The sequence below is a fragment of the Lissotriton vulgaris genome, chromosome 12, assembly GCF_964263255.1.
Source record: "Lissotriton vulgaris chromosome 12, aLisVul1.2, whole genome shotgun sequence".
In the NCBI taxonomy this organism is placed as follows: domain Eukaryota; kingdom Metazoa; phylum Chordata; class Amphibia; order Caudata; family Salamandridae; genus Lissotriton; species Lissotriton vulgaris.
In genome coordinates, this window is record NC_141700.1 from 460,767,785 (window position 1) to 460,793,219 (window position 25,435).

The following is a 25,435-nucleotide window of genomic DNA, read 5'->3' on the forward strand; positions in this document are numbered from 1 at the left end:
TGGCATCACTGATGATATCACTGATGACAACCCAAATGACATCACTGATGACATCACTGATGACATCAATCATGTGATAATACGATCAATCTCTTCAGACTCTAATATAACCTTAGATACACTCAGTGTTAGCAGACACTCACAGACTGTCACTCATCCATGGAGTTACTCACACACCTAGTCAGTCATGCACTGAATCAATCACACCTCCATTTCCTCAACTATACAGTTATACACACCTTACTTATTGAAACATATTCTAACACATATTTACCATCTTATACAATCACTGATACAAGTTCACAATGATCCATACAGCCACTCACACATTCACTGGCTCTTATCCACAGTTATTTATATATGTCAACTCTCACATGTACTGTGTTTTACATATGTACTTACTTTGACATGTAGCATTGAGATATCCATTCACTCACCAATACAATCATGCACACAGTCAACCACCCATACAGCTATTTCCACATGCACTTTTGAACCCATACATCTAGTGAATCAACTGCTCACACATCTATGCACAGAGTCACACACCTCCCAACCACCCCCACACACACACTCACTCTCCCATACAAATACTTGGGCAACCAATCAATAACCCATATAGTTACTCATATAGCTACTGATCAACACATGCAGCAGTTTACAGAACAACAGATATAATGATGCACAAATTAAGACAGTTTAGTCACTAACCCATGCACTCAGTGAGACACATTTAATCACTCTCTCATACAGTCAGTCATGTACCTACTAAATCCTTCATCCAGACACTTATACATCCACTCATTCTTCAATATGTAAGACATATTTTAACTTTACAGAAACATACAGTCACTGGATGATGTCATCAGTGATGTCATCAGTGATGTCACTGACCATGTCATGAATGATGTAATATGTGACATCATCAGTAGTGGATTGCGGTTGCGCGATATATAGTTAGCGCAACTAACTGTATATGCGAATTTCAATGGTTTTGTGCGAGTAAAATAAGGTTTTGTAAATGCTAATCCCTAACTATATATGGTCTATAACCTATGGTTTTTTCAGTGAATATATATATATATATATATATATATATATATATATATATATATATATATATATATATTACCTACTGGCGGTCACCAGTAGGTATATATAGTTAGGATTTTTTCTCTATGGGACTTTTGAAAATTCTATGTCTAATAACTTTGGCGTTTGTGAACGGAATTGCCTGACATTTTCAGGAAAATGGCACATTTCGTTTCTGAGCAGCCCCTGAAAATTTGGGGGGTTTTCGTCAAGAGGGGGCCGAGAGAAAAGGGGGGTCCCAAAACGCGTTTTTCCCATTCATTTTTCCATAGGGCGTTTGGCCTCACTTTTAACTCGAACGGCTGAATGGATTTGCACGAAACTTGGCAAAATTGTAGGGACTGTTAGCCCGATGTGCCTTTGCTAGGTCTCAATATATGTGCTCCAGTGGATTTTGAGAAATTAACGTTTTAAAAAAATGATATATCTGTGACAGCGTCCCGGTTAGCGCTCCGGTTCGCGTACTTTTCGCGTTACGGAACTTTGCGAAATGAAGCTGATTGGCTCTCCGCTGTCTGTCAACATTCTAAACAGTCCGGAACGGCCGCCATCTTGTCTCTCGGTAGGATCGAGAGACAAGAGGAGGAGAAAAACGGAGGGGGAATTTAATGAAAGGGGGCAAGGTAGACCCTTCTTGACCCCCTAGTAATGATGTTGGGGTTATTAAAGGGTCCCGTGGGGCAAATAAAAAAATTAGATTTTTCGCGGTAGAAGCGCTTTCCGGTTCGCGAACCGGGTAGCGAACCGGGTCGCGAAACGGGAATTCGCCATTTTGTGTTTCGTTTTAATTAAATTACAAGATGGAGGAAAAACAATGTGAGAAATGGGTATAAGAGGGTACGGGAGACTTATCCTGACCCCCTATGTTTTCTGAGGGTGGCTGAGGATGCTCATATATGTTGATACATGTCTTCCAGCGGCTGCGCGTGAGCGTTTTTTTTTTTTTTGCTGCGTGACCTCTGTTAACGTTCGATTCGAAGGAAATCAGGAAGTGTTGACCCCCATTTTGACACTGAAGGTAAATATATTGTTAAAAATATTTGTTATAAATTAATCCGTATTGATAAACATTGTCTGCGCCATCTTGCCTTTTTTCCAATGCCACACTTTTGTCGTGCACGGCAGCCATTTTAGATGCCTTGACCAGACCCACTCTCTGCACGCCGCCGATCCTCAGCATGGCTCCCCACCCTCGCAAGCATCTCCCCCATGCACTGGTCACCCCCGCTCTCTCTCTCATGCATGGGCCATAAACCTCCCCCCATCTGTGCTGCTCTTCCCTGAGAATCACACCCTGTGCCCGCCCGACACCTCCCTTTCACCCTATTCACTACCGCACCCTCTGACACTCCTCTTCCTCTGTGTCTGATTGTCCAGGCCGGTCCCAGGCTATCACCTAGCCCTGCGGATGTAGTTTATGGCCCCAACTGTAAAGAATCACCCCTCTTCAAAGGAGTTACAGTAGATCAAAGCCCCCACCCCATGAGATCCGTCACACCACACGCGTTCCTACTATCTGATAATGATCCTGTATTGTGATTGGGGAGGGGATTCTCACTGTGAGGGTGTGTGGGACCGAGCCTGAAGCGGAAGATTCCAGGGATGCCTTTTTGTACATTAAAGTCTTCACAATTATGTGTCACATTAAAAATATATAGCACTCCAACAAAGTAGTAGGATTATAACACTTTAATAACTTATAAATATATACAACTTTCCAACAAAGTAAACACGTTAAAATTTTTTTTTTAAACAAAGCAACAATGGGCTGCATTGGTCTGTCTTTTAGTCGGCAAAATCCGTCTGCCTGTGAGGTGGCGTCAGTAGCGGTCTGTTGTGCGAATAGGCCGAAGGCAGCACAACGCGCCGAGATCCGCACGGCACCCAGGTGATGTCCAGTAAGTTGCCGCACTGGTCTTGGCATCCTACAATGCTGCGCCGAAAAACGGCGTGGGGCGCCCCGGGGGGGAGGGGGCGCGAACGGGCCTCCCCCACCTCCCCAGGTGGAGGCTCCTCTGCTGCAGTGGGGCGCCCCTTTAGCATTTCAGTCGCCATTCAGCTGTTTACCGCCCGCTTTTGCTGCAATGTGCCTCATCCGCCATTCAGCTGAGTTGCGCCCGCTCTTGCGGCTACAGCGTCTCGCCCACCATCCAGTTGAATTGCGCCCACTCTTGCGGTGCAGCGATAGGCGGCTGCCACAGGACTCTTAAAATGGCGGCCGGCTCTTCGGATTTGGGCCTGGTCCACTAAAATGGCCCTGGGACACATTTGAACTCGGACATTTGCCTGCTAGGGCTTGGGCCCCATTCTCGAAAGCGTCCCCTCAGCCTTGAAGATTCTACAAAAGTCATCGGGCCCCCGACTCCCGCAGGCTTCCGGTGGGGAGCGGCTGCCATGATTGCTTGCGGAATGGCCACGACGGAGCTACGAGATGGTGGTACTCTCATGCTGACGCCAGCTTCAGTCTGAAACATCCAGAAACACTGTAGACTATCAATTCGATGACTTCCGGTGGAGCCCCAACGTGACCCGATAGGGAAGAACTTGCCCTCCCCTCTTTTGACTGATGGTTCTTGTTGCCTGTCCCCTCTGTTGTCATCTAACGGAACCTTTTTGGATTGCTGAGTGAGAAAAAAAAAGGTGGGGCTTTCATCATTTGGGGAAAAAAATGTTTCAATCCAATGAAAAGTGTTATTTTTAGGTCATATGATCAAGCATTTCATCATTAGGAAACCAAAAGTAAAATGAACCAATGAAAAGTTTTATAAACAAGTCACATGACCTGTTATGCGGCTTTGGGCTATAAAAAGCCTACAAAATCCGTTGGCCTGTGAGGCGGCGTCAGTAGCGGACTGATGTGCGAATAGGCCGAAGGCAGCACAACGCGCCGAGATCCGGATGGCACCGAGGTGGTGTCCAGCAAGTTGCCGCACTGGTGTGGCCATCCTACAATGCTGCGCCGAAAGACGGCGTGGGGTGCCCGGGGGGGGGGGGAGGCGGTGCGAACTGGCCTCTCCCGCCTCCCCAGGTGGAGGCACCTCGTCTGCAGTGCGGCGCCTCTTACCGTTTCACTCGCCGTCCAGCAGAGTTGCGCCCGCACTTGCTACTACAGTAGGCCGAAGGTAGCACAACGCGCTGAGATCCGGATGGCACCGAGGTGGTGTCCAGCAAGGTTCACTGGTGTGGCCATCCTACATTGCTGCGCCGAAAGACGGCGTGGGGTGCCTGGCGGGGGGGGGGGGGGAGGTGGCGCAAACGGGCCTCTCCCTCCTCCCCAGGTGGAGGCACCTCATCTGCAGTGCGGCGCCTCTTACCGTTTCACTCGCCGTCCAGCAGAGTTGCGCCCGCACTTGCTACTACAGTAGGCCGAAGGTAGCACAACGCGCCGAGATCCGGATGGCACCGAGGTGGTGTCCAGCAAGTTTCACTGGTGTGGCCATCCTACATTGCTGCGCCGAAAGACGGTGTGGGGTTTCCTGGGGGGGGGGAGGCGGTGCAAACGGGCCTCTCCCTCCTCCCCAGGTGGAGGCACCTCATCTGCAGTGGGGCGCCTCTTAGCGTTTCACTCGCCTTCCAGCTGAGTTCCGCCCGCTCTTGCGGCACAGTGCCTCACCCCCCATCCAGCTGAGTTCCGCCCGCTCTTGCGGTACAGTGCCTCTCCCGCCATCCAGCTGAGTTGCACCCGCTCTTGCGGCTACAGCGTCTCGCCCACCATCCAGCTGAATTGCGGCCACTCTTGCGGTGCAGCGATAGGCGGCTGCAACAGGACTCTCAAAATGGCGGCCGGCTCTTTGGATTTGGGCCACTAAAATGGCCCTGGGACACCTTGGAACTCGGACACTTGCCTGCTAGGGCATGGGCCCCATTCACGAAAGCGTCCCCTGTTTTTTTTTTTTGAAAATGTCTTTATTAGCAGGATAAATGCAGTTATAGTAAGCAGTGCAGAGCATTTCGGTACATGAGTCACATATTTGCATCATATGTTCGCACTGACAGGATATACACATTTTTCCATTTTCCATTATGGTACTACAACACCCAAACTAAACTCCCCCCACCCTCGCCCTCCCCCCTTCAGGCACTTCCTATTCACATTTATAGCAGCCCGCGGTGACGGACATTCTTACATGCATATACAGTTTGTGTTGTAGAATCCTTGCTGTATGCGTGTTAGGGGTATGTGGGGTTAAACACTGTCATGTTAGTGCCGTTCGTGTCTGTGCACCTGTAGGTTCGTGCGAAGGGTCCCCCTATTGGTGAGCGCCGCATAAGTGTCAGTCTATGAGTTGGAGCCCAAGTCCACAGTGTGTTCTGATTCTGAATCGTTCGCGGACTCAAAGGACCCCAGCAAAGCATTCCAGTCTAGGGAAATGGGGTGTTTCCTAAGCCCTCTGCGTTCTTCGCGCTGCAACGTTGTACTTTCAGCCTTTCCCCACCTCACTAGCTCCGCCCTCCACATCTCAGGGTCCGGTGGCTTGGGGGACTTCCACCTCATGGTGATCGCACGCTTCGCTAATATCATGGCCAAGTCTGTGAACCGTGTGCCTACGCTCTTCCTCCGCTCCACAGGGCCCAGTCCCAGGAGGGCATATTCCAATGTGTTGTATGGTTTGGAAGGGACTAGTCTGGCCAGGTCAGACTGTACCGTGGTCCAGTAGTACCCCAGCTTAGGGCAAGCCCACAGCATGTGAGCCAGTCGGGCATCCTCCCCCCCACACCTTGGGCATGTATCAGGAGTGTCTGGGAACATAGTGTGCAGGCGGTGAGGCGTCAGATATGCTCGGTGTAGGAGCATGAGCTGTATGAATTTAAACTTCTGGTTCCTCGATACCTTTTTGGGGTATTTCAAGATCCTGTCCCACTCCTTATCTCTGAGCGTTCTCCCAATGTCGTGTTCCCACTTATCTCGTAATGGTTGCAGCGAGATGGCCCTGCCCTCTCTTATGCCATGCGTTATCCACCTGGTCAGGTGGCTGCCAGCCCCCATTAGATATTGCATTGTGATTAGTGGGTTCGTGGGTGGCTCCGTCCCGTCAGGGGCCCATGCCTGTGCTATGTAACATTTCACATGTGCGTGTAGCAAGAACGACCTCCCAGGTGAGTGGTGTGTAATGCGGAAGTCCTCAAATGTCATCATCTTTCCATCATTAAAGAAGTCCCCCACCTGTGTCACTCCCAAGTCGTGCCAATCCGTAAGCATGTGGTTTGATAGTGTTCGTAGCCCGGCTGGCAACCCCAGTAGTGGTATCGTAGGGGCGTAAGTGGACGTGGGAGACGCGTATTTTACAGCCCGCCTCCAGTGTTCAATCGCTATGCGGAGAAGGGGGGGCGTGGACCTCGGGATCCCCGCCTTCGGGAGCAATAGGGCGTGAACCATCCCTCTGTTCCATTCTGAGTCAGACATATCAATTTCGTGCAGATTGCGTCCTGCCAGCCAGTAGGCGAGCCATTGCAGTTGACATGCAAAGTTATATGCCCGGAGGTCCGGGACCCCCATACCACCCGCAGACGTGGGAAGCTGCAACTTCTTTAGACTGATACGTCGCCTCCCAGTGCCCCAGACCAATTCAGTCACCAGAGTGTCCAGTGCTTTGAACACCGCGGCGGGGATTTTCAGCGGCAGCCCGGTAAAGTAGTACAACAGGCGTGGCAGGACCACCATCTTGGTGATAGTCACCCTGCCCGCCACCGCTAACGGAAGCGTGATCCAAAATCGCACCTGTGCCCTCAGCTTCGTAATTGCCCTTCCTACGTTGCCCTCTAGCAGGTCCCTTGGATCTCTATACACTTGTATCCCCAGGTAACGGAAGGTGTGCTCCGCCACCTGGAATGAGTAAGGTGCGAAAGCGTCCCCTGTTTTGACTGATTGTTCTTGTTGCCTATCTCTTCTGTTGTCATTTAACGGAACCTTTTTGGACTGCCGAAAGGGGTTCTGGTCCGACCGCTGGTTGGTGGAGACATTTTGACTATATCCTGGACCTGCTCGGCATCACCCAAAATGGCGCCGGTATAAATGGGACTCGTAACTCCTTGTTGTGTACTGGTTGCCCAACCTTGATATCGCAAGATACGTATGCAGTTTTGAAGCACATGGCGGGCGGGGACGAGTACTGATTGAACATTTGGACATCCCTATTGATATTGAGTTCTGATGTGTTATTGATTACTGTCCTATTGAAAGTTCGAATTAACGTCACCTATGGTACTTGCCCGCAAATGTATATCTAGATAATTTTATTGTAACTGTCCCTGTCGTACTTTAATTATAAAATGTACGTCCACCGATTCCGCAACTGTTAGACACCTTAGTTCTTGCAACCTAATGGCCCGCCCGTTACGTTCTTCTACAGTGTAAATGTTCCCTCATCATATACGATTCCAGTTTGCTCCGTGGCCAGCCCACGTGGTTATAGGCCCGTATTTGTATACTGACATTTTCACAATAAAGGTTTTTAAAACAAAACATGGTATTAGTACCTAGATTGGTAAAGTTTTGAATAATAGCCACTGTTTTCGAATCAGTAAAAGGCAAGTGAAATAAAGCAGCCCGATTACATGACGGTTAAAAGGTATAATACGCAGGAACGCAGTAAAGATAAATGGTCAAGGGCTGTTGTGTTTTCTACTCCTGCAACATAAAGTGATCGATAAGAATCCGATATTCATGCCTATCAGCGACTAACACAGCAGGCCGAGCCTCTTTTGTTCAACGGCTCCCTCATGGGACGAAGAAACGCCCTTTTTCTCGAAATAGGAATATTTTACTTGCAGGACAGTTGTAAATTTCCCAGGAAAATACATTAGCCTGGAACATTGTTAGTGATAAACTGTAAATGCATCTGGGTCCTTTGCTTTACAAGTCAGAGTGAGAAAAAAAAAGGTGGGGCTTTCATCATTTGGGAAAAAAAAATGTTCGAAAGCAATGAAAAGTGTTATTTTTAGGTCATATGACCAAGCCTTCCATCATTAGAATAACAAAAGTAAAATGAACCAATGAAAAGTTTTATTAACAAGTCACATGACCTGTTATGCTTACGTTACGCGCTGCGCGCCGCGCTCTGGATCGCTTCCGGGAAGCTGCGCCTCGCGCACCGGAGCACTTCCGGGTGCGCTAACGTGGCGCGTCATATGACGCATTACGCGACAACGCAGGTCCAGAATATAGTCAAAATGTCTCCACCTACCAGCGGTTGGAACACAACCCCTTTCAGTAGTCAAAAAAGTTCTGTTAAATGACAACAGAAGGGACAGGCAACAAGAACCATCAGTCAAATAGGGTAGGGCAATTTCTTCTCTACCGGGTCACGTTGGGGCTCCACCGGAAGTGATCGAATTGGTAGTCTACAGTGTTTCTGGATGTTTCAGACTGACGCTGGCGTCAGCATGAGAGCACCACCATCTCATGGCTACGTCGTGGCCATTCCGCGAGCAATCATGGCAGTCGCTCCCCACCGGAAGTCTACGGGAGTCGGGGGTCCCGGTGACTGTTGTAGAATCTTCAAGGCTGAGGGGACTCTTTTGGGAATGGGGCCCATGCCCTAGCAGTCAAGCGTCCGAGTTCCACGGTTGCCCAGAGCCATCTTTGCAGGCCAGGCCCAAGTCTGTGGAGCCGATCGCCATTTCGTGAGCTCCGTAGCAGCCGCCTGTCGCTGTACCGCAAGATTGGGTGCAATTCCGTTGGATGGCGGGTGAGACGTTGTAATAGCAAGAGCAGGCGCAATTCAGCTGGCCGAGCGAGGCACTGTGTCACAAGAGCGGGCGCAAGTCAGCTGGTCGAGTGAAGCGCTGGGGTGTAGCTGAGAAACCTCCACCTGGGGAGGTGGGGGAGGCTCGTTCGCGCCGCCTCTCCCTTCTAGTGCACCCCACGCCGTCTCCTGGCGCAGGTATATGTGATGGTCGGACCAGGGCACCGCAGGATGTGTCTTCAGGTCAAACGGATTGTGGGACAAGTTGTGGAGCAGGCGCAATTATCTCGGGGGCCTCCGTCAAGCGGTTCAGGGAGGCACCGCATCACATTGTTTTCCAATACAGTCAGGTCCACAAACAGCCCCCACTTACTTTGAGAATAGTGAAGCTGCAGCAGGTGCAAATAAGCTTCAGACAGTGTTACAAGCGCTGCTCGGAACCCTCAACTATGGCACCCAACATCCAGGACTTATGCCATTTGTGCAAGGCAGTGACATCGAAGCATCTCAGGGACCAAGCAACATACTATATCCAGAGTCCTTACCACAACCTCTGCCTTCCTTCTTACCTAGTTATTGTTCTTTCACTCCCACTCCAGGCTTTTAGTCTGTGGATGGAAAACCATGAACCTACACTCACCTATGAAAATCTTACTATTGATGGTTGATTTTGAGCTCCAAATACAAAGGCTTGTTTGGATCGATGTTGCAGCAGGCTGCCATGTAAATAGTTATTTAATAAAACGTTTTACCCTGTTACTTTGCTGGTGTGTTGTATATATTTATAATATTTGCATAGGGTTTGTCGTTATTTTGGGTGGGGTGGGCGGCGGAGCCGAGCTGTCTTGCAGCCATCATGGTGTCGAGCTCAGTTCCTCTCACTAGTTTCGTATTTCTCATGAGGGGTTGTTCATAATGTTTCTATTTTAGCAAGGTCAAAAAGAGATCCCATTAGTGGCCTATTGATTTTGCTTGATTCCTTTTGTTTTTTTAACGATTTTTCACTATCTGCAAAGACTAAACAGAGTATTGCGACTCTGTGCTTGTTTGTAAATAGAGAATGAACCAAAGAGAACCAATTCCAAAACAATAATTGCTAGGATACCAATCAATCAAATGGAGAGGGAAGCAGGCACGGCGGATTACAACGGGGGCAAGAGGGGGGGGGGCAGCGTTCAAAGCACATCAGCGTGCATAAACACGAAAATGTTTTTACCTACCACGCACTTGACATTTTACAGCTTTTGATATTTGCTATTAAAAAACCATTGAAATTCACTGAAAAAACCATAGGTTATAGACCATATATAGTTAGGAATTAGCATTTACAAAACCTTGAAAATTCACTGAAAAAAACATGGGTTATAGACCATATATAGTTAGGAATTAGCATTTACAAAACCTTGGTTTTGTGTGAGTAAAATAAGGTTTTGTAAATGCTAATTCCTAACTATATATGGTCTATAACCCATGGTTTTTTCAGTGAATTTTCAAGGTTTTGTAAATGCTAATTCCTAACTATATATGGTCTATAACCTATGTTTTTTTCAGTGAATATATATATATATATAATGCAATATTTTGTAATAAACACACCCATGCACATATATGTACTTATATGTCCCATCCTGCCACCCCATATGTTTTTTACTTATTTTTAGGACAGGAGATTGAGTTCCTGAGTCCTAAATTAGCTACTCCCACATCTTTGTTGATCTTATCTCTAGGTCATTCAGCACAGTGGATCCTCTGCAATGTGAAATATACAAATATTTTGAACCTTCATTTTTCAACTACTGAAGAGGTTCCCACACCTTTTGGACTAAGAACAATTTTTCTGCCAAATGTGGAGGAATTTCATTCAGCTATTAAATTTTCAGAAGGAAAATTGCTTGGGGTAAATGTGTTTTGGGAGCTGCTCTCTTTTTCTAGCCCCTTGCTTGACGGGTCACCCTTAAACTTTCTAAAAAGGAGTTCCGGAGGATAAGACTCTTTTTTTTTTAAAGTTTAGTGAAAATTTGTCAAACTGCATTACTGTTATTAGCAAACCAAAAAATATATTTCATATGGCAATGTGGTCCTAACTATAAATACCCAGTGGTTTCCACCTTTTTACAAGCTAAAAATCTGGAATCTATTATATTTATTAGAGTGGTTCGCCTCTGTGGTGAAGTGAAGGTCAAGAAACAATATATCAACTGTCATTCAGGTCACATTTGCCCTTAACTCTTACTGTGCACAGTAGGCTTTGGATCCAACTATTTGCGGTAGGAACCATTTTTGGTATGTCAATGTAAGTCATTACACACATTGATTACCACACTGATAATGGACACGGGTGAAAGACTAAGGACCCCATTAGGATGGCGGGTGGACTTTGTCTGCCGGCCACCGTAACGGTAGAGGGGACTGACCGTCAGAGGTGATTTGGTCCCGCCAGGCCCATTATGATGCGACGGCCACCATGGCGGTCGCATCCGGCATCTCGGTATCAGCTCAGGGTCCCTATTAAACTTAAGCACAATAGCATATCGTGATTACAATATGGCACCGAGGCAGACCTTTCAATCGGGACGATAGCATGTGAATTAGGCACATAACTAAATGTAGTATGTTGATGTTTGATGTAGGGTTTAGAAACACCATGTTATTTTATTATTTTTCAGGTGCATATTTTCAGACACCGAGTTGGCAGCGTGATATACAGGACTGGCACAAACGATTAGGTCATAAACTACATAGGCACATCACTATATAAAGAAGGTGAGTGGGCTTACACAATTATTGGTGGTATATTTGTACCACATGATATTATGGACAAATAAAAATTTATGATGCATCTGGTTATTCCTTTTAGCTCTCACATTAGGTAGTATCCTGCACACGTTGTGCCACAAGACTGAAATTCACTACTACTAAAAAATAGCATGGGTTCTACATAAGTGGAAGGACAGCTAACGCATTCACATTAGAGTGAACTTGCACTTTTAAAACGGTACATACCGTATTTAGAGTATAACGAATATTACCTAGAGTGGTTAGAGCCTGACTAGTTTTACACCAGCGTTGGTTTATATTATAGGCATTCTCCCGGTATCCGTGAAGGATTCAGACACGGTTTTACAACCGAGTGCACTTTTTGTGATCATCGATAGGTGGGTGTTAAGTTACAAATATTCATAAGAGTTCTGCTTAAAAATATCCAAAAGTCTACCTATTGAGTACGAACTATGGGGATTAGAATAATGACTCTTCCCATAGGCATTTTGTCATAGATCGAAATTTACTAATAATACGCCTCAGGGTATGCCTTTAGAATAAGATTAAAGGATCCTTTCCACACAAGTGAACCACTGAAGGACATACCCTCATGGTATTTCTTGTTCCAGTACGTACCCTTATGGCTAAACTCGATCCAGTAAACATAAAATTAATAATGATTGCTCTGGTATGTTTGCATGAGTGCTGTATGAATCATAGGTGAGGTGAACCGTTTAGATAACCGTGTACACATGGGAACAATGAACAGTTTTTACTACAAGACGTGGTCTTGCATTCTAATTTGAGTTCTATAAGGCATAATGAGATGATATATTGCTTTTTAAGGAATACTTTTAGACCAAATATGTGAATATGTTGTTTATGTAATATTTTTAGATGAAATAGGTTTTTTTGTTGTAATTGTATTTCATGTGTAATATTTAGGTTTAGTTCATACCTTGTTTGTATGTGTTTTTTTTAAATAGGATTTTCGAAATCACAACATCCATGAGAGAGACAAATATTTGTAATGTCCTGATGAAGGTGCTGTTCTAATAATTCATCGCCACCGAAACGCGTTGACGCCTTTTTTGGTATGTGGTTGCATTCAACGAACCTCCTCATGTCCAATAACATAACAATATAATGGGCTGATGAAATTGTTATTATTTAGTGATTCATTTTTGAAGCAACGTCACTTTTGATGTTTTGATTGTCTTGCCCTTTTCTCTGTCTCTCAAAGTCTTTTATCTGTTCATTTTCATTTTTGATGTATTGTATGGATCACGTTTTTTTAATTCTGTTTTTAACTGCACTATAAGAACTATATCAATAAAAAAATGTTTTTCAACATGGATTTTTGAGTTCCCTGAACCCTATGTGTATCACAGTTGTTTGGGTTCATTGAGCAACACACGTACAATTTGGAAACTGGTTGGCTGTTGAATGTGGTTGTTTGAATATTTTGTGCTTATCTTTGATTTATATTAATCCCAAGAGAGTCCTCTTTTCCCTTTACCTGTGGTACCCTGTCTCTTGGTGAGTGGGGTCGCTCCCCTTTCTTTACATACAAGTTGTGCATTTTTGGGCCATGATCAATCGCCGTGATAGCAGTTGCCACATTCTATTATCTGATCGAGCTGAGTCTCCATCGTAGAAGCTGACTCGCCATATATATTATTTAAGAATGAAAAATCGCAATGGTTGGGTGTGCCACGCCCAACCATGTGGTCCAGATTCAGCTCCATTGCAGAGGACTGGCACCCTGTTCTTGGGAGACATCTTGTTTTGAGATTATTTTGTGTGGTGAGGGTAGGTTACTGTGATAGAAAGTTATGTGCTGCCCTTTGTGATCCATCAGTAGAGGTTTGCGAGGACTTTTATGTGAATGAGATCTCTTCACTAGAAATTGTCTGTGTATATTTAGTGCTACAGTATATGGCTTTTCCCTGTGTATGCTTTTCTAGCAGTAAAAAGTGTTATATTCCCTTGATGTATAATTAAGGGTATAGTAACGTTAGTATTAAGTGTCATTAACTGATTGATATGTTGCTGCAGTTAAACTCATGGGTAGTGGAAGAGAGTTATTACTTGTCCTCCTGTGTAAATGCATACATGAGTAAGTTTGGTAAAAACACGAGCAATTTGTTTTATTGGGGAACTAAAAATATAAATGTGAAAAAAGACGCTTTTGGAGTAGGAGTAAAGATACTGTCAGGCAGTGAGACTGCTTTGTAAGAAGCAGAGCCTGAAAAACAACCTCAGTAGATTGATTATTACATGTTGCAGCCCCATGTGATTTTACCTGATTGCCCAAGAACAACTGAGGTAGGAATAATATAATGTGTAACTGGTAAAGAATCATTTATTTGATAAAAGTGTTGAGATTTTTTCATGATCTATGTATAGCGCCCCCATCCCTGGCTGTGGAATTCTGCAAATGTCACCTGATCAGTGATGTCTTGTTTTGTAATGAGGAGAAACCACTACTATAAGTATCCTGATGTTGGGAGGATGTGCAAGTGAGAGAAATGTGTAAAAGTGCATATGTGTCTGCACGCAAACATACAGGCCCGTGTACCTATGGGTGTGCGCACAAACACACAAATATGTTCTGAAACTGTGTCTACAGGTCTTTGGCCGGTGACAAGCAATACTTATTATATAGTGGATAGCAGTACAGAACCTTACCAGTACAACTATTCTATAGAGGGTCTGTGGCTAACTTGAATAAGTTGCTAACGCACGCATATTAGTATTTGCTTTACAAACTGTTGTTCTCTCACTGCTTTATGCTACTTAGCAATTACCAAGTGTCTTTAGTTAACTTTAAGATGTTGCACTCTGTTCTCTTACTGCGAGTGCTATCTATACTAATATAATAAAGAGAGAGCCGAAACCTTTGAGACGGGTAATCTCAGGAACCACAGCACCAATCAAAACACCCAATACAGCGTTAGAAAGGGCAGTTGCAGCAGATGGTCATAGGCTATGCAGACGCCCACTGTGAGAAGTTGGCCCGATATGCAACGTTCGCTATTCTAGCGACCGCTATGTATCGTTCCAACGACCCTTATGGTGTTTGGTTGTAAGTCAACCTATAGACCAGCTATCCTAGTAGCGTGGATACGAGCAGTCTAAGGCTAAAGACTCGAGAGGGCGCGTTAAGCCAGCTGTTTACCACACATGTACCCCTTGAACACCCAGTGAAAGGACACCACAGAAGTGTTATGAAAATAAACAGGATATTTATTAAGATTCACAACAGCCCTGGACTCTTTATGAGGACAGGGTACTAAGCACAAACCAAATCTCTTAGGAAAATACTTCAAGTGCACAATTAAAACAAGTGTCCGAGGACACGGAAAGTTTAAGGTCTCGGGCGGACCCGATAAGGCAAGTCGGAAGCGAGGGACTCGGGACCCTAGAGTAAAGAGGCTATGCAGGCACCGAAATGCCGAGTTACCTAGCCACGAGGGCTGCGGCTGCACAAGTCTTACAGGCGTCGGGGTCTTCGCTGACGAGCCAGGAGCCGGAAGAAAAGGAGTTGCTGGCCGGCGACCAGTGATGAATAGTTCGTAGCGATCCAAGCCTGGATCAGAGATTGTTGATACCTGAAAGCAGAGGGGACCAAGTTCGTACTACTAGCCAGTAGTCAGAGGGTACCAGGATGGCACCGGTTGGCCGTCACCTTGACCAGGTGAGTGGGCGACGCTAGGCTCTGCAGTCTCACGGACCAGGAGGCGTTGTCGGCGACCACGGCGGAGGTGCGAGCTGTCCCACGAAGGATGATGCTGTCGGCGTCGCTGGGCCCAGGATGGGGCAACAAGCCTTGGCAGATCTCAGGGCCACGTGGTGGGCCTAAGATGGCGTCTTGAGTGGACCAGGAGGGTCCGGGGTGCTTCTCGCAAAGATGGAAGCAAGGGCCAGTCTGGAGCAACCAGACCAGCAGTGTTGATTGTCGGATGTCGTCACAGAAGGGCACAAGCCAGCGGCTAGTGACCAGACAACGTGCTGAGCAGCGAGCAGAAGGGCCCCACGCAGATCGTGGAGATGCTGGGAGACTGCACTTCGGTGCTGGAGCGGCTCAGGGTTGGGGCTTCTCGGACCCCAGAGCACTCACCAGGGAATCGCTTCGATGGTCGTGCTGGTTAAGAGCGTGCAGGTTCTGATGATGGCCGGTCCCTCGAGGTCTCGTCGCACCCACAGATCACAGCTGAGCTGATGAAGTGGGTAGAGGTCAGAGGTGCCAGGGAAGCTGGTTCTCGTCGAGCTGGGCCGTCGGATCCTTGAGGAAGGACTTGCAGCAAACCGCAGAGTTCTTAGATGGTGCCCGCTGATGCAGGGTGACTACTCCTTAGTCACAAGGGAGAAATCTTGAGAAGAGTCTTGAGTGTCCTTTCGTAGAAAGTAGTTCTTGATTCAAAGATGATCTAATTTGGAAGGGTCCCCGCTCCGGCCTTTATTCTAAAGAAAGGGGTGGGTACATGACTAGGTCCTGCCCTAAGGGTGGGACCAGGAAGGGAGGTAGTTACACCCCTCTCCCCTGCCGGACTTTCCCCAGGCCAGGGCTGGTGCCCCTGGAACTGGTTCTGACCGGCAGATGCGTAGTGAGCACCGGGGTGCCACTCCGCAGTCACCTTCTCGCAAAAGCCCTACCTACCCAGAATACACAAACCCTGTCTGGGACGGTGCGAACACCGCCCTCGACAGGAAACCCTTTGTCCAAGCTCTCCTCGCTGGAAGGACTCCCAGCAGCAGGAGGTCAGACTCGTGTCTGTGGTGGCAGCATCCATTTTGTGGAGCTGAGGCTTTAGTTAACTTTAACCGGGGTTCACAGTTACGTACATGTCGTGTCCCTCTAGAAGGGCGGAATGCTAACCTCGTCGCCAGAGTTGGTGAGAGGGCAGCATCCCGATTCGTATGACACCTTACTCGACATGTCTTGATAACGCGACACCGAAGTTACCGATGTGGTACGCGTTATCATGGAACAGCCATTGGGTCTTGATTCCGCAAGCTGCAACCGGGCACGGCTCGGGCCAGAACCTAGTTCACACGAGCCCATGCACTCTGCCTTCAGGATTGTCAAGGCCTGCCATAGGAGTGACTGATAGGAACTCGAGTGTCCATTGTATGGTTAGATATAGGGCTACTATATCTAAAGCAAAGTGTGATTACACGACTTCGCCCCAGCTGTCATGCAGCCAGTTGTGTCAAAGTTAGGAGGCCAGCCAGGGGTGGCATAATACATGCTGCAGCCCCTGACGGCCCTGGGTACACCTATGCCCTGAGTTACAGGGTCTGATAAGGTGGCCCAGTACCAATTGGTAAATGCACCTAGGGTACATATTGTAATTTAGAAAGAGAACAGCCAGGCTGTGGGTCTGATTAGCAGGCCCACAGCCAGAGAAAGTCGTAAACCAGTGAAACAAAAGCAAAAAATCTGGGTGATCATAGGATTGCAGACCCTACTCTCCTACACCCACCATATACATTCAAAAGGGAAAAGAACCGTGCCAGCAAAGTTGTCCCTTGTGGGCGTGTCTGCGTTGTGCTGTGGGCGTGTGCTGGGGGCGTGACAAACGCTGGGGGCGTGTGGTACGTTCCGCCCTTCATGCCATGTCTCATATCGTGGGCTGTGGGCGTGTGGGCTTGTGCGGGGTGCGGGATTACGGGGAAAAAAGCGAGCGTGGGCCCAATATTTCATCGTTTTTTCTTCCCAGGTTCTGTACATTCCAGCTCTGGGTGTCCACCCTGCTCCCTTTAAATACCCCTGTACCCCATAATCATAACCCACCCTTACTCCTTAAAATACCCCAACACCCTTAAACACTAACCCATCTTAACCCTATAAATATACCTTGTACCCCAAAACCCAAACCTATCCCTAAACCCAAAAAATAACCCTGTACCCCAAAACCCAAACCTACCCCTGAACCCTAAAAATTCCCCTGTACCCGAAAACCCAAATCTAGCCCTGAACACTAAAATACCCCTGTACCCAAATTCCCAAACCTACCCCTGAACCCTAAAATACCCCTGTACCGCAAAACCCAAACCTAGTCCTGAACCCTATAAATACCCCTGTACCTCAAAACTCAAACCTACCCCTGAACCCTGAAAATACCCCTGTACCCCAAAACCCAAACCTAGCCCTGAACCCTAAAAATACCCCTGTACCCCACAACCCAAACCTACCCCTTAACCCTAAAATACCCCTGTACCCCAAAACCTAAACATAGTACTGAACCCTTAAAATACCCCTGTACCCCAAAACCCAAACCTACCCCAGAACCCTAAAAATGCCCCTGTACCCCAAAACCCAAACCTAGCCCTGAACCATAAAAATAACCCTGTACCCCAAAACCCAAACCTACCCCTGAACCCGAAAATACCCCTGTTACCCAAAACCCAAACCTAGCCCTGTACCCTAAAAATAACCGAGTACCCCAAACCCCAAACCTAGCCCTGAACCCTTAAAATACTCCTGTACACCAAAACCCAAACCTAGCCCTGAACCCTAAAAATACCCCTGTACCCCAAAACCCATACTTATCCCTAAACCCTAAAACTACCCCTGTACCCCTGTACCCCATAACCCAATACTATATCTGAACCCTTAAAATATCCAAACACCCCAAAACATATACCTCAATACCCCAAAACATATAACCCTATACCCATACTTACCTTATCCAAACATTTTTAAAAAAACATGCTTTTACCATTCATGCTTTTACAACGAATTTCAATGTAAATGTATGCGGAGTGATGGTATGCGGAAAGAAAGTTGTGGAATAATGGGTGTTTACACTCCCCCGGTAAGTACATTGGTGGCATGGAGGCCCACATCTCCAGCAACATACTCATATTTTTTCACCACCGGTTTGAAAAATGCACAGATCTCTCTCATTGATGGCCAGCACCGACATACACTTTTAGGCACACCTCCCGCCACAAGTTCTAGAATTGCGAACTTTAGAGCTGGGGAGCTACGTTCGAATCTCGGCATCAGATCAACATCCAGTGATTCCAGGCAAATCGCTTTGTCTCCCCGTGCCTACCACAAATGAATGTGTTCTTCTGTATTGTAAATTGTGCTCATGCTATGTTGTCGAGTTCGCGTTATATTATATTGTAAGGAAAAATAAAGTAGGGAAACTCGAGTTCACACACTACTGAACGCGCACTCCTAAGTGCATCAGCAGTGCACTGTGAATCGGAGCATTTCACAGGTCTGTTACAGATAAGAAATGCTATCAAAACGAAATCCTACAAAACAATATACTACTGGCTGGCAGCAACTCATACCCGGACAACGTCGGGATGGGCTGCTAGTATGCTATATAGTATAGCTATGGTTAGTGCAAAGAGCACTTAAGTGCATTGTCACCCAGTGATATAGAGTATACCTGCATTGGGAGTCGTTTGAGATTAACTTCTGCTCCACCTATTTGAAGCTAATGGTAAAGGCAGTGGTAGCGTTTATTTTTTTTACTTGCCACTATATCCCTACCTTATTATCCTTTTTCGGGGGCAGTTAATGTATGCCCTTCCTGCGTATAAGCTGATGATTATGAAGGCCTATGTGCTCATGCAACATTCCTAAATACTGCCTATCCCCTTAATGTTTCTGTTGGAGTTCTCTTCTTACATCTCCTTGCAGCTCAATTTTGTGTTAAATCCTGAAAATGTCCAGACATTCCACACTCTGTTGCAGGCACACTGAGGGCAGGACAAAGCACTACCATTCCATTGCCTGAGAGGCTTCCTTTCTGCATGTATCATAAGGCAGCCTCCATCTTCGCTGCCTCTACCTCAGAGTGATCCTCCTCTGCTCGAAGTAATTCAACCTGTTTTACGCCTGTCTCACTGTGGCTTCAAAATCAGCCAACCTCTTAACAAATGTATCAAATTTATTGCACATTTTCTCCATTGAGACAAAGAGTGATGGCCCACCTCTCTTCAGGCCCTCGGCTCCTCCCGCCTCCGCCAAAAGAACTAGCATGCAATGACGCCATCTTTTTAAATATTAATTCTAGAGAGAGCAAACCCCTTTAAGAGGCTTTGTCGAAGTACCCCAGGGCTCCCATGGCATAGCCTATATGAAATTTCCCCATTGTACCTAAAAACTCCATAACTGCACAGTTACTAAATAATAATCAGCACCATCTCATCCTGTACCACTGCCCCATGTGCATAGACCCTAAACACTAGACCTTGTTCAGTATGTGGCTGGTGATATGTCTCTCACTAGAGACGAAATACATAATCCCTCTGTAGGAATGGTCGAAGACCAGATTGCAGCTGCCTGCCCCTTCTAGTTCAGTTGCCCAGCTCTGATGCAGGCCATGGCCGATCTCCACCTCTGCTGTTGTCTTGGACTAATTGCCTCTCACAAGATTAATACATATCACCGCACTCAGCACACGATGGCGGGTGCCTTCCTGGTCGCCCACATTTAGGAGGGAGGCTACCTCTATGCCAAAGTCCTTGCCTGGCTAAATTGATCTATGGACTCAGTCAATGGACACACAATCGCCTTCTCCACGATTTCCTTCCACAGGGTTGCAAAGACTGCGCCCACAAGGGAAACAAGATCTGAGAAATGCGTGTCCCATGAGGGAGCTCTGGAAGGCGACCATGCTCCCTCCAATCATTTGTTATAAAAGACTGAAAATGCGCCTTTGTTCTGAGATTTTGAATGGCTTAAAGGCAATGGTAGCTTGATACCCATGATTTGTGTATGTAATCTGTGGTTTAGTAACCGGACATCCAAAAATGTCAATACGGGGGTCAAGTAATAACTACTAATCAGTTGAAATATCAGCATGGTATGTACACCCCACTACCCTGGAATGTACAAAGACCAAAGAACGGTCATTCTTGATCCTTAAATTCAATATTAATACCAGAGCACACTCTCATATATAGTCCAACGTACAACAAGTCCAATAGGCCGTGGAGAGCCAGAGACTCCAAGTGTCTTTATTTCTTCATTTCATTCACCAGTTTTCAGATATCCTGATTGAAAATTGATTACGAATCATAGGCAACCGGCATGTGTTTTGCCAGACAATTCATTTTTTCAAGGCTGCAACAGTGCATAAAGGCAAAGTTATGAAAATCATGTTCCAGAATGATGAAAATGAGACAATCATGTAGGAAATTGTTCCATACAATCAAGAGAAATGAGAGCCCGGAGACCTCAATGAGTGCTGTACCAAAACCTCTGTGTGTTTATGTGTTGCGTATGTAAAAAAGGAAAAGCCTGTGATACACAGTGGAAACAGATAAAGAAAGTTAGCCTACAAGACCAAAGATCAGCATGAGGAAACGCCACTGTGGTCATCCTCAATATATCATTTTGCTGACCACGATTTTTGTACTCAGCAAAAGTTTTTTAAGTGGAGATGGAACTGGAGATGGCCAAGGTCAGTAAGCTCTTGTGAAACTGGGCTTGCACATGATTTAATGCCATTACTGATGCCCATAGCCTGATGGGCATAACTAAATGATGTGTGCACACCATGCTGTCACTGCAGGGCCTGGCATGACTGAAGGCTATGCCCAGTATTCGCTGTGGGTATGTGCAGTGCATGACCGCACATACACCGAAGAGGCGATGGCCACGATCAACAGCCATTCCCTTAGGTCTTTGAAGGCTGGTCCAGCCATAAATGCAGAGCCTGTTGGAGATGGTCAAAGGCTATGATGCATTGCCTGTTAAGGCCAAGACCAGTACACAGTGTTCCTGCATTCAAGGGGCAGTACTGAACCAAGGGTCAATGGAAATGTCAGGCTCCAGACCCAAAACTTACAGGGCTGTTGCTGTAAATGACTAAAGGAGTAGTGGATGGACAGCATGGCCAAAGGCTGGAGTATTCATTTCTACACCTGCATGCCCATAATGAATACATATAAATACATATGTATTTGTTATAAGTAGCTCTTGTGCGGAAATGCAGGCCTCAGGTATTCCCTCGTGTTTAGAGGTCTCTAATTCTGTTACGGTCTTTCAGGAAGGGAAAACAAACTCTCTGGTAACATGTTTGTATGTAATACATAGGTTTCAAGCGGTGTGGATGCTCAGCTTTGCAAAAAACATTTGTCCAAACCATCTGTTCATTAAGCAAGTTTCTCCCATACCAAAGTGAATCATTGATAGGGCCACACGGTGGGATTTACTCATGCTCAAGAGTTTCAATTAAGTAACAGAAACACATTTTGCTGTCTCAGCATATCAAGGATTAACCATTAGAACACATGAATAACAAATTCCTATGAAACAGATTCAAGGACTTACACCAGCTTTTTAGTGCCACTATTAACCAACATCTTAGGAACCTTAACATCAACAGAAGGTCGTAATTTGTGTTTGTGACAATTAAGCAGGCTGCCCTTGTCCAGTCAGTATTAGGAAAATAATGGTTGGCGGAAGCCTAAGCGGTCCTCTTTCAGCCAGGGCTGATGGTAGTTTACAGGCGGCACCACCATATATTTTTATTTCACAACAAAAGATAAATTCAAATGTTTGTCAGCCAAGCACCAAGATCTAAACTACAAATGCCAAGCAATCAACACCACCACCACTTTTCATTGTGTGTATATGTGTGCTTTTACTAATTTGGCACTCCATTCCTATGTGATGATGGTCAACAGGATTTTCGCACTGACTTCACAAAAACATTATCATAGCAGACCAAGAAGTTTTTGACCTACTGTTTTTTCAAGACACCCGAAACAAAAGAGAAGACTGTAGTTTACCCAAAGTTCCTTACAATTATTCATGAATATTCATGAGTAAATCACATATATTCAAGAACAATCTTTTTGGCTCAGGCCCAATAAAACCAACTGCCAACGAAGAAACACAGGTTTTTCCTGGTTGCTATAGTAGCAGCTATTTTGTTCTTTTAGACACAGAGTATAGGATTTCTTTATGCCTATCGAATTTACAAAGAAATACTGCAACATGATGGGGACAAAATTATTAATAATAAAACAAGAATGGCTATAATATTAGCAGCCACGCAAAATGGTGAAACATATTAACAGTAAGGAGTAAAGCAAATCTATGAACAGTTTGAATTTCTATTTTGACAATAACTCTACAATAAAATGCCAGCAGTATTTCTTGCTGATCTTCCTTTCCATAGTACATTGTTTGACATAGACATCCTAATCTGTGTATAGGCTTTTGCATACCCACTTTTGATATTGTCATTTCTTCTCATTTTCTTGTGATATGACTTCAGAGTATACTAGTGTAGTCCGCACTGAGGTAATTAGAAGAGATTTTCACAGCCATAAATGAAAAGGCGTCTTTGACAATCCAGGTTGTGGGATTAAAACCAGAGGCAAAGCTATTGATGAGCTGCGATCCATAAAATATTTAAGCTAGAACAGTCTTATTTCCAATTTACGTCTGGGAAGATGATCTGTATTTTGGATGGGTGTGGATTTTCTGGTGCACAATAAGAGTTCTATATTGCTTGAATGTTTTCTCACATTGATTGCATTGGTATGGCCTTTCTCCCACATGAGTTATCAAGTGTCTATCAAGGATTCCCTTCTGACTAAAGTTCTTCTCACAGATAGTACAATGATAAGGTCTTTCTCCTGTGTGTATTCTCTTGTGCACAAAGAGATTGTCCTTCTTTCTGAAGCTTTTCCCACATTCAGTGCATTGGAATTGTCTTACTTCTATGTTTACTCTTTTTTGCTTAAAAATGTGTTGCTTCTTAATGAACGGGTTCTCACATTTGGCATGTGAGTATACCCTTAAGTTTTTTTCTACGTTTGGGTTACATGTAAAAGAGCCTGGATGACACACATTACTAACATAATTATTTGCTTCAAAGGGTTGCAGTAAAGGAGGTTCCTGGTTAAAATTCTGGTGTGCTAGATCCATAAAACCATTTTCACATTGAGTAGTTTCTTCTCCTCTCATTTTTTGATTTTCTAACCACAGCTGGCTCCCGGTGTGAGTCCCTTTTTCATAACTGCGTGCCATCATCACTGTGGCACTGTCTGATAAAGTTGTATCCGCCACTTCATATTGAGTATCAATGATATAATCTTCTTCACCCTGTCCGCTGACTGTTCCATAACCTGCAAAATGAAGAGAATAGTCAAAAAAATACCTTCCAAAAATTAAACAAGGTTAGATAAATATTTATTTCTCATTTCTGGTCTGACTAGTTTACTTATAGAAGAAACATGAGCTATAATACGCATATGTTGTGAAATCAGTGAGGCTGTTTGTTTTAGGTACAGCTTTGTGTTTAAAGAATCTGAACATTTTGGTTGGGTTCATTGGTAGAGCTGTGTGTTCCTGAAAATGTGACAGCAGGGAAGCAACAGGTCAGGACTGAGTTGTATAGCCAGATTTGGACATAAAACCCATTACTGACAAGACGTACAGTAATACATAGCAGAACCCTATTTTGACATGTTAGAAATGCTGTTTAACTAAATGGTTATTTGTGCCATAAAATGTATATAGAAATCTGTAGGCTCTGGAGAACTGTCATCAGATTTAAAACGTTTTAGAGAGAAACTGATGTCACCAAGATAGGATGCTGCTCCCTTAGCCTGGCACTCAACGAGGACTGCTGCCCTCTATGCATGGTACCAGGGGAGAGTGGATGCCCTCTGGGCCTGACATCAAGAGTTGACTACTGCTTTCTGTGCCTGGCATAAAAAAAGACCAGCGCCCCAAAGCCTGGCACCACAAGATCAGTACTCTCTCAGGCCTAGTGCCTAATATACTCAGAGCTCTGAAGTCCTTCAATGGCTAGTTCATACCGGCTGGGGATTTCTTAATGTTCTGGCATGTGTAGTCTTGAATTTATCATGGGATGAATAGGACTGAAAGTGCCAGAGTATGGATAGGATTTAGTTCGGAGGAGGAATTTACCAATGAATCCATGAAATTGGAGAGATGTCTGTATATTTTTCCAGTCAGTCTCTGGCCCAATCCCCTCTGATCCTCCAAAATGTGGTACTTTACACACCCTGGACGATACCCACATTGTAGATCTTTGGGTGGATGGAGAGATCTACACACTCTTTATTAAATGGTCAGCCAGGGTTTGCTCATGTGACTGTAATTGTTACTGCTGGTTTCGGTATGTTGGCACGCATGTATATGGTATGGTTATAGTGCAAACCTGGCCAAAAAGCAGTCGAGGACTGTACGTGGTCAAAGGCAAACTTAAAGTAAATGAGCAATATGGAAAGGAAGCAGGTGAGTCTTCAACTCTTGCGTGAATTGGAGCAACGTTTAGGCAGACCACATTAATACAGGGGGTAGATGTTGTCCCAGGTCCTGAGTGCATAGCTGAAAATGCATGTTGTCTTGTTTTTATTTCTTACGCTTCTTAGTCTGTAGTCTGTGGGTGTGATAGCTCTGGGTGGGTCGCAAACGATCAGAGATGATGAGCTTGTCTGCAGGATAAGTGGGTGCACTGGTCTTGATGGCTTTGTAAATTATGCTGCTGGTTTTGAAGAAGGCGTGGGCAAGTAAGGGGAGACAATTGAGTTCCATAAGGATGGGGATGATGTGATCATATTTTTTCAGGCTCTGGATGACATGTGTAGTGCTGGTTATGGTGGACCTAAGGGATGCCAGTGTGGAGTCTGGGAGGTCATGGAGAAAGGCATTACCGCTAACCAGATATGATAGTACATGGACTTGAACAAAAGTGCTGAATGGACTGTTCTATTCTAAATGGAAATCTTAAGGTTAATAGACTTGTAAAGCGCGACAGCTGCCCCAGCAAAGAGGCGTCCTAGCGTTGACAGCAGTGAGGTGGACAAGATCAGGAAGGGGCCCGAGGGAAGGCCTACGGAATGGGAAAGAGAACGTTTTTTAAGGCTTTCCTAAATTC

General features: G+C 45.5%; 1 protein-coding gene across 1 annotated transcript in view; it reads right to left on the bottom strand.

The window, feature by feature from the left end:
• Positions 1–21,703: 21,703 nt before the first annotated feature.
• Positions 21,704–25,435, bottom strand: part of LOC147676777 (uncharacterized) — a 471,331-nt gene continuing 467,599 nt past the window's right edge. Inside the window, exon 5 of the mRNA XM_086945210.1 lies at positions 21,704–23,654. Within this exon, the coding sequence (XP_086801336.1) occupies positions 22,963–23,654 (692 nt within the window). The 3' untranslated portion in view covers positions 21,704–22,962. The remainder of the gene's footprint in view (positions 23,655–25,435) is intronic.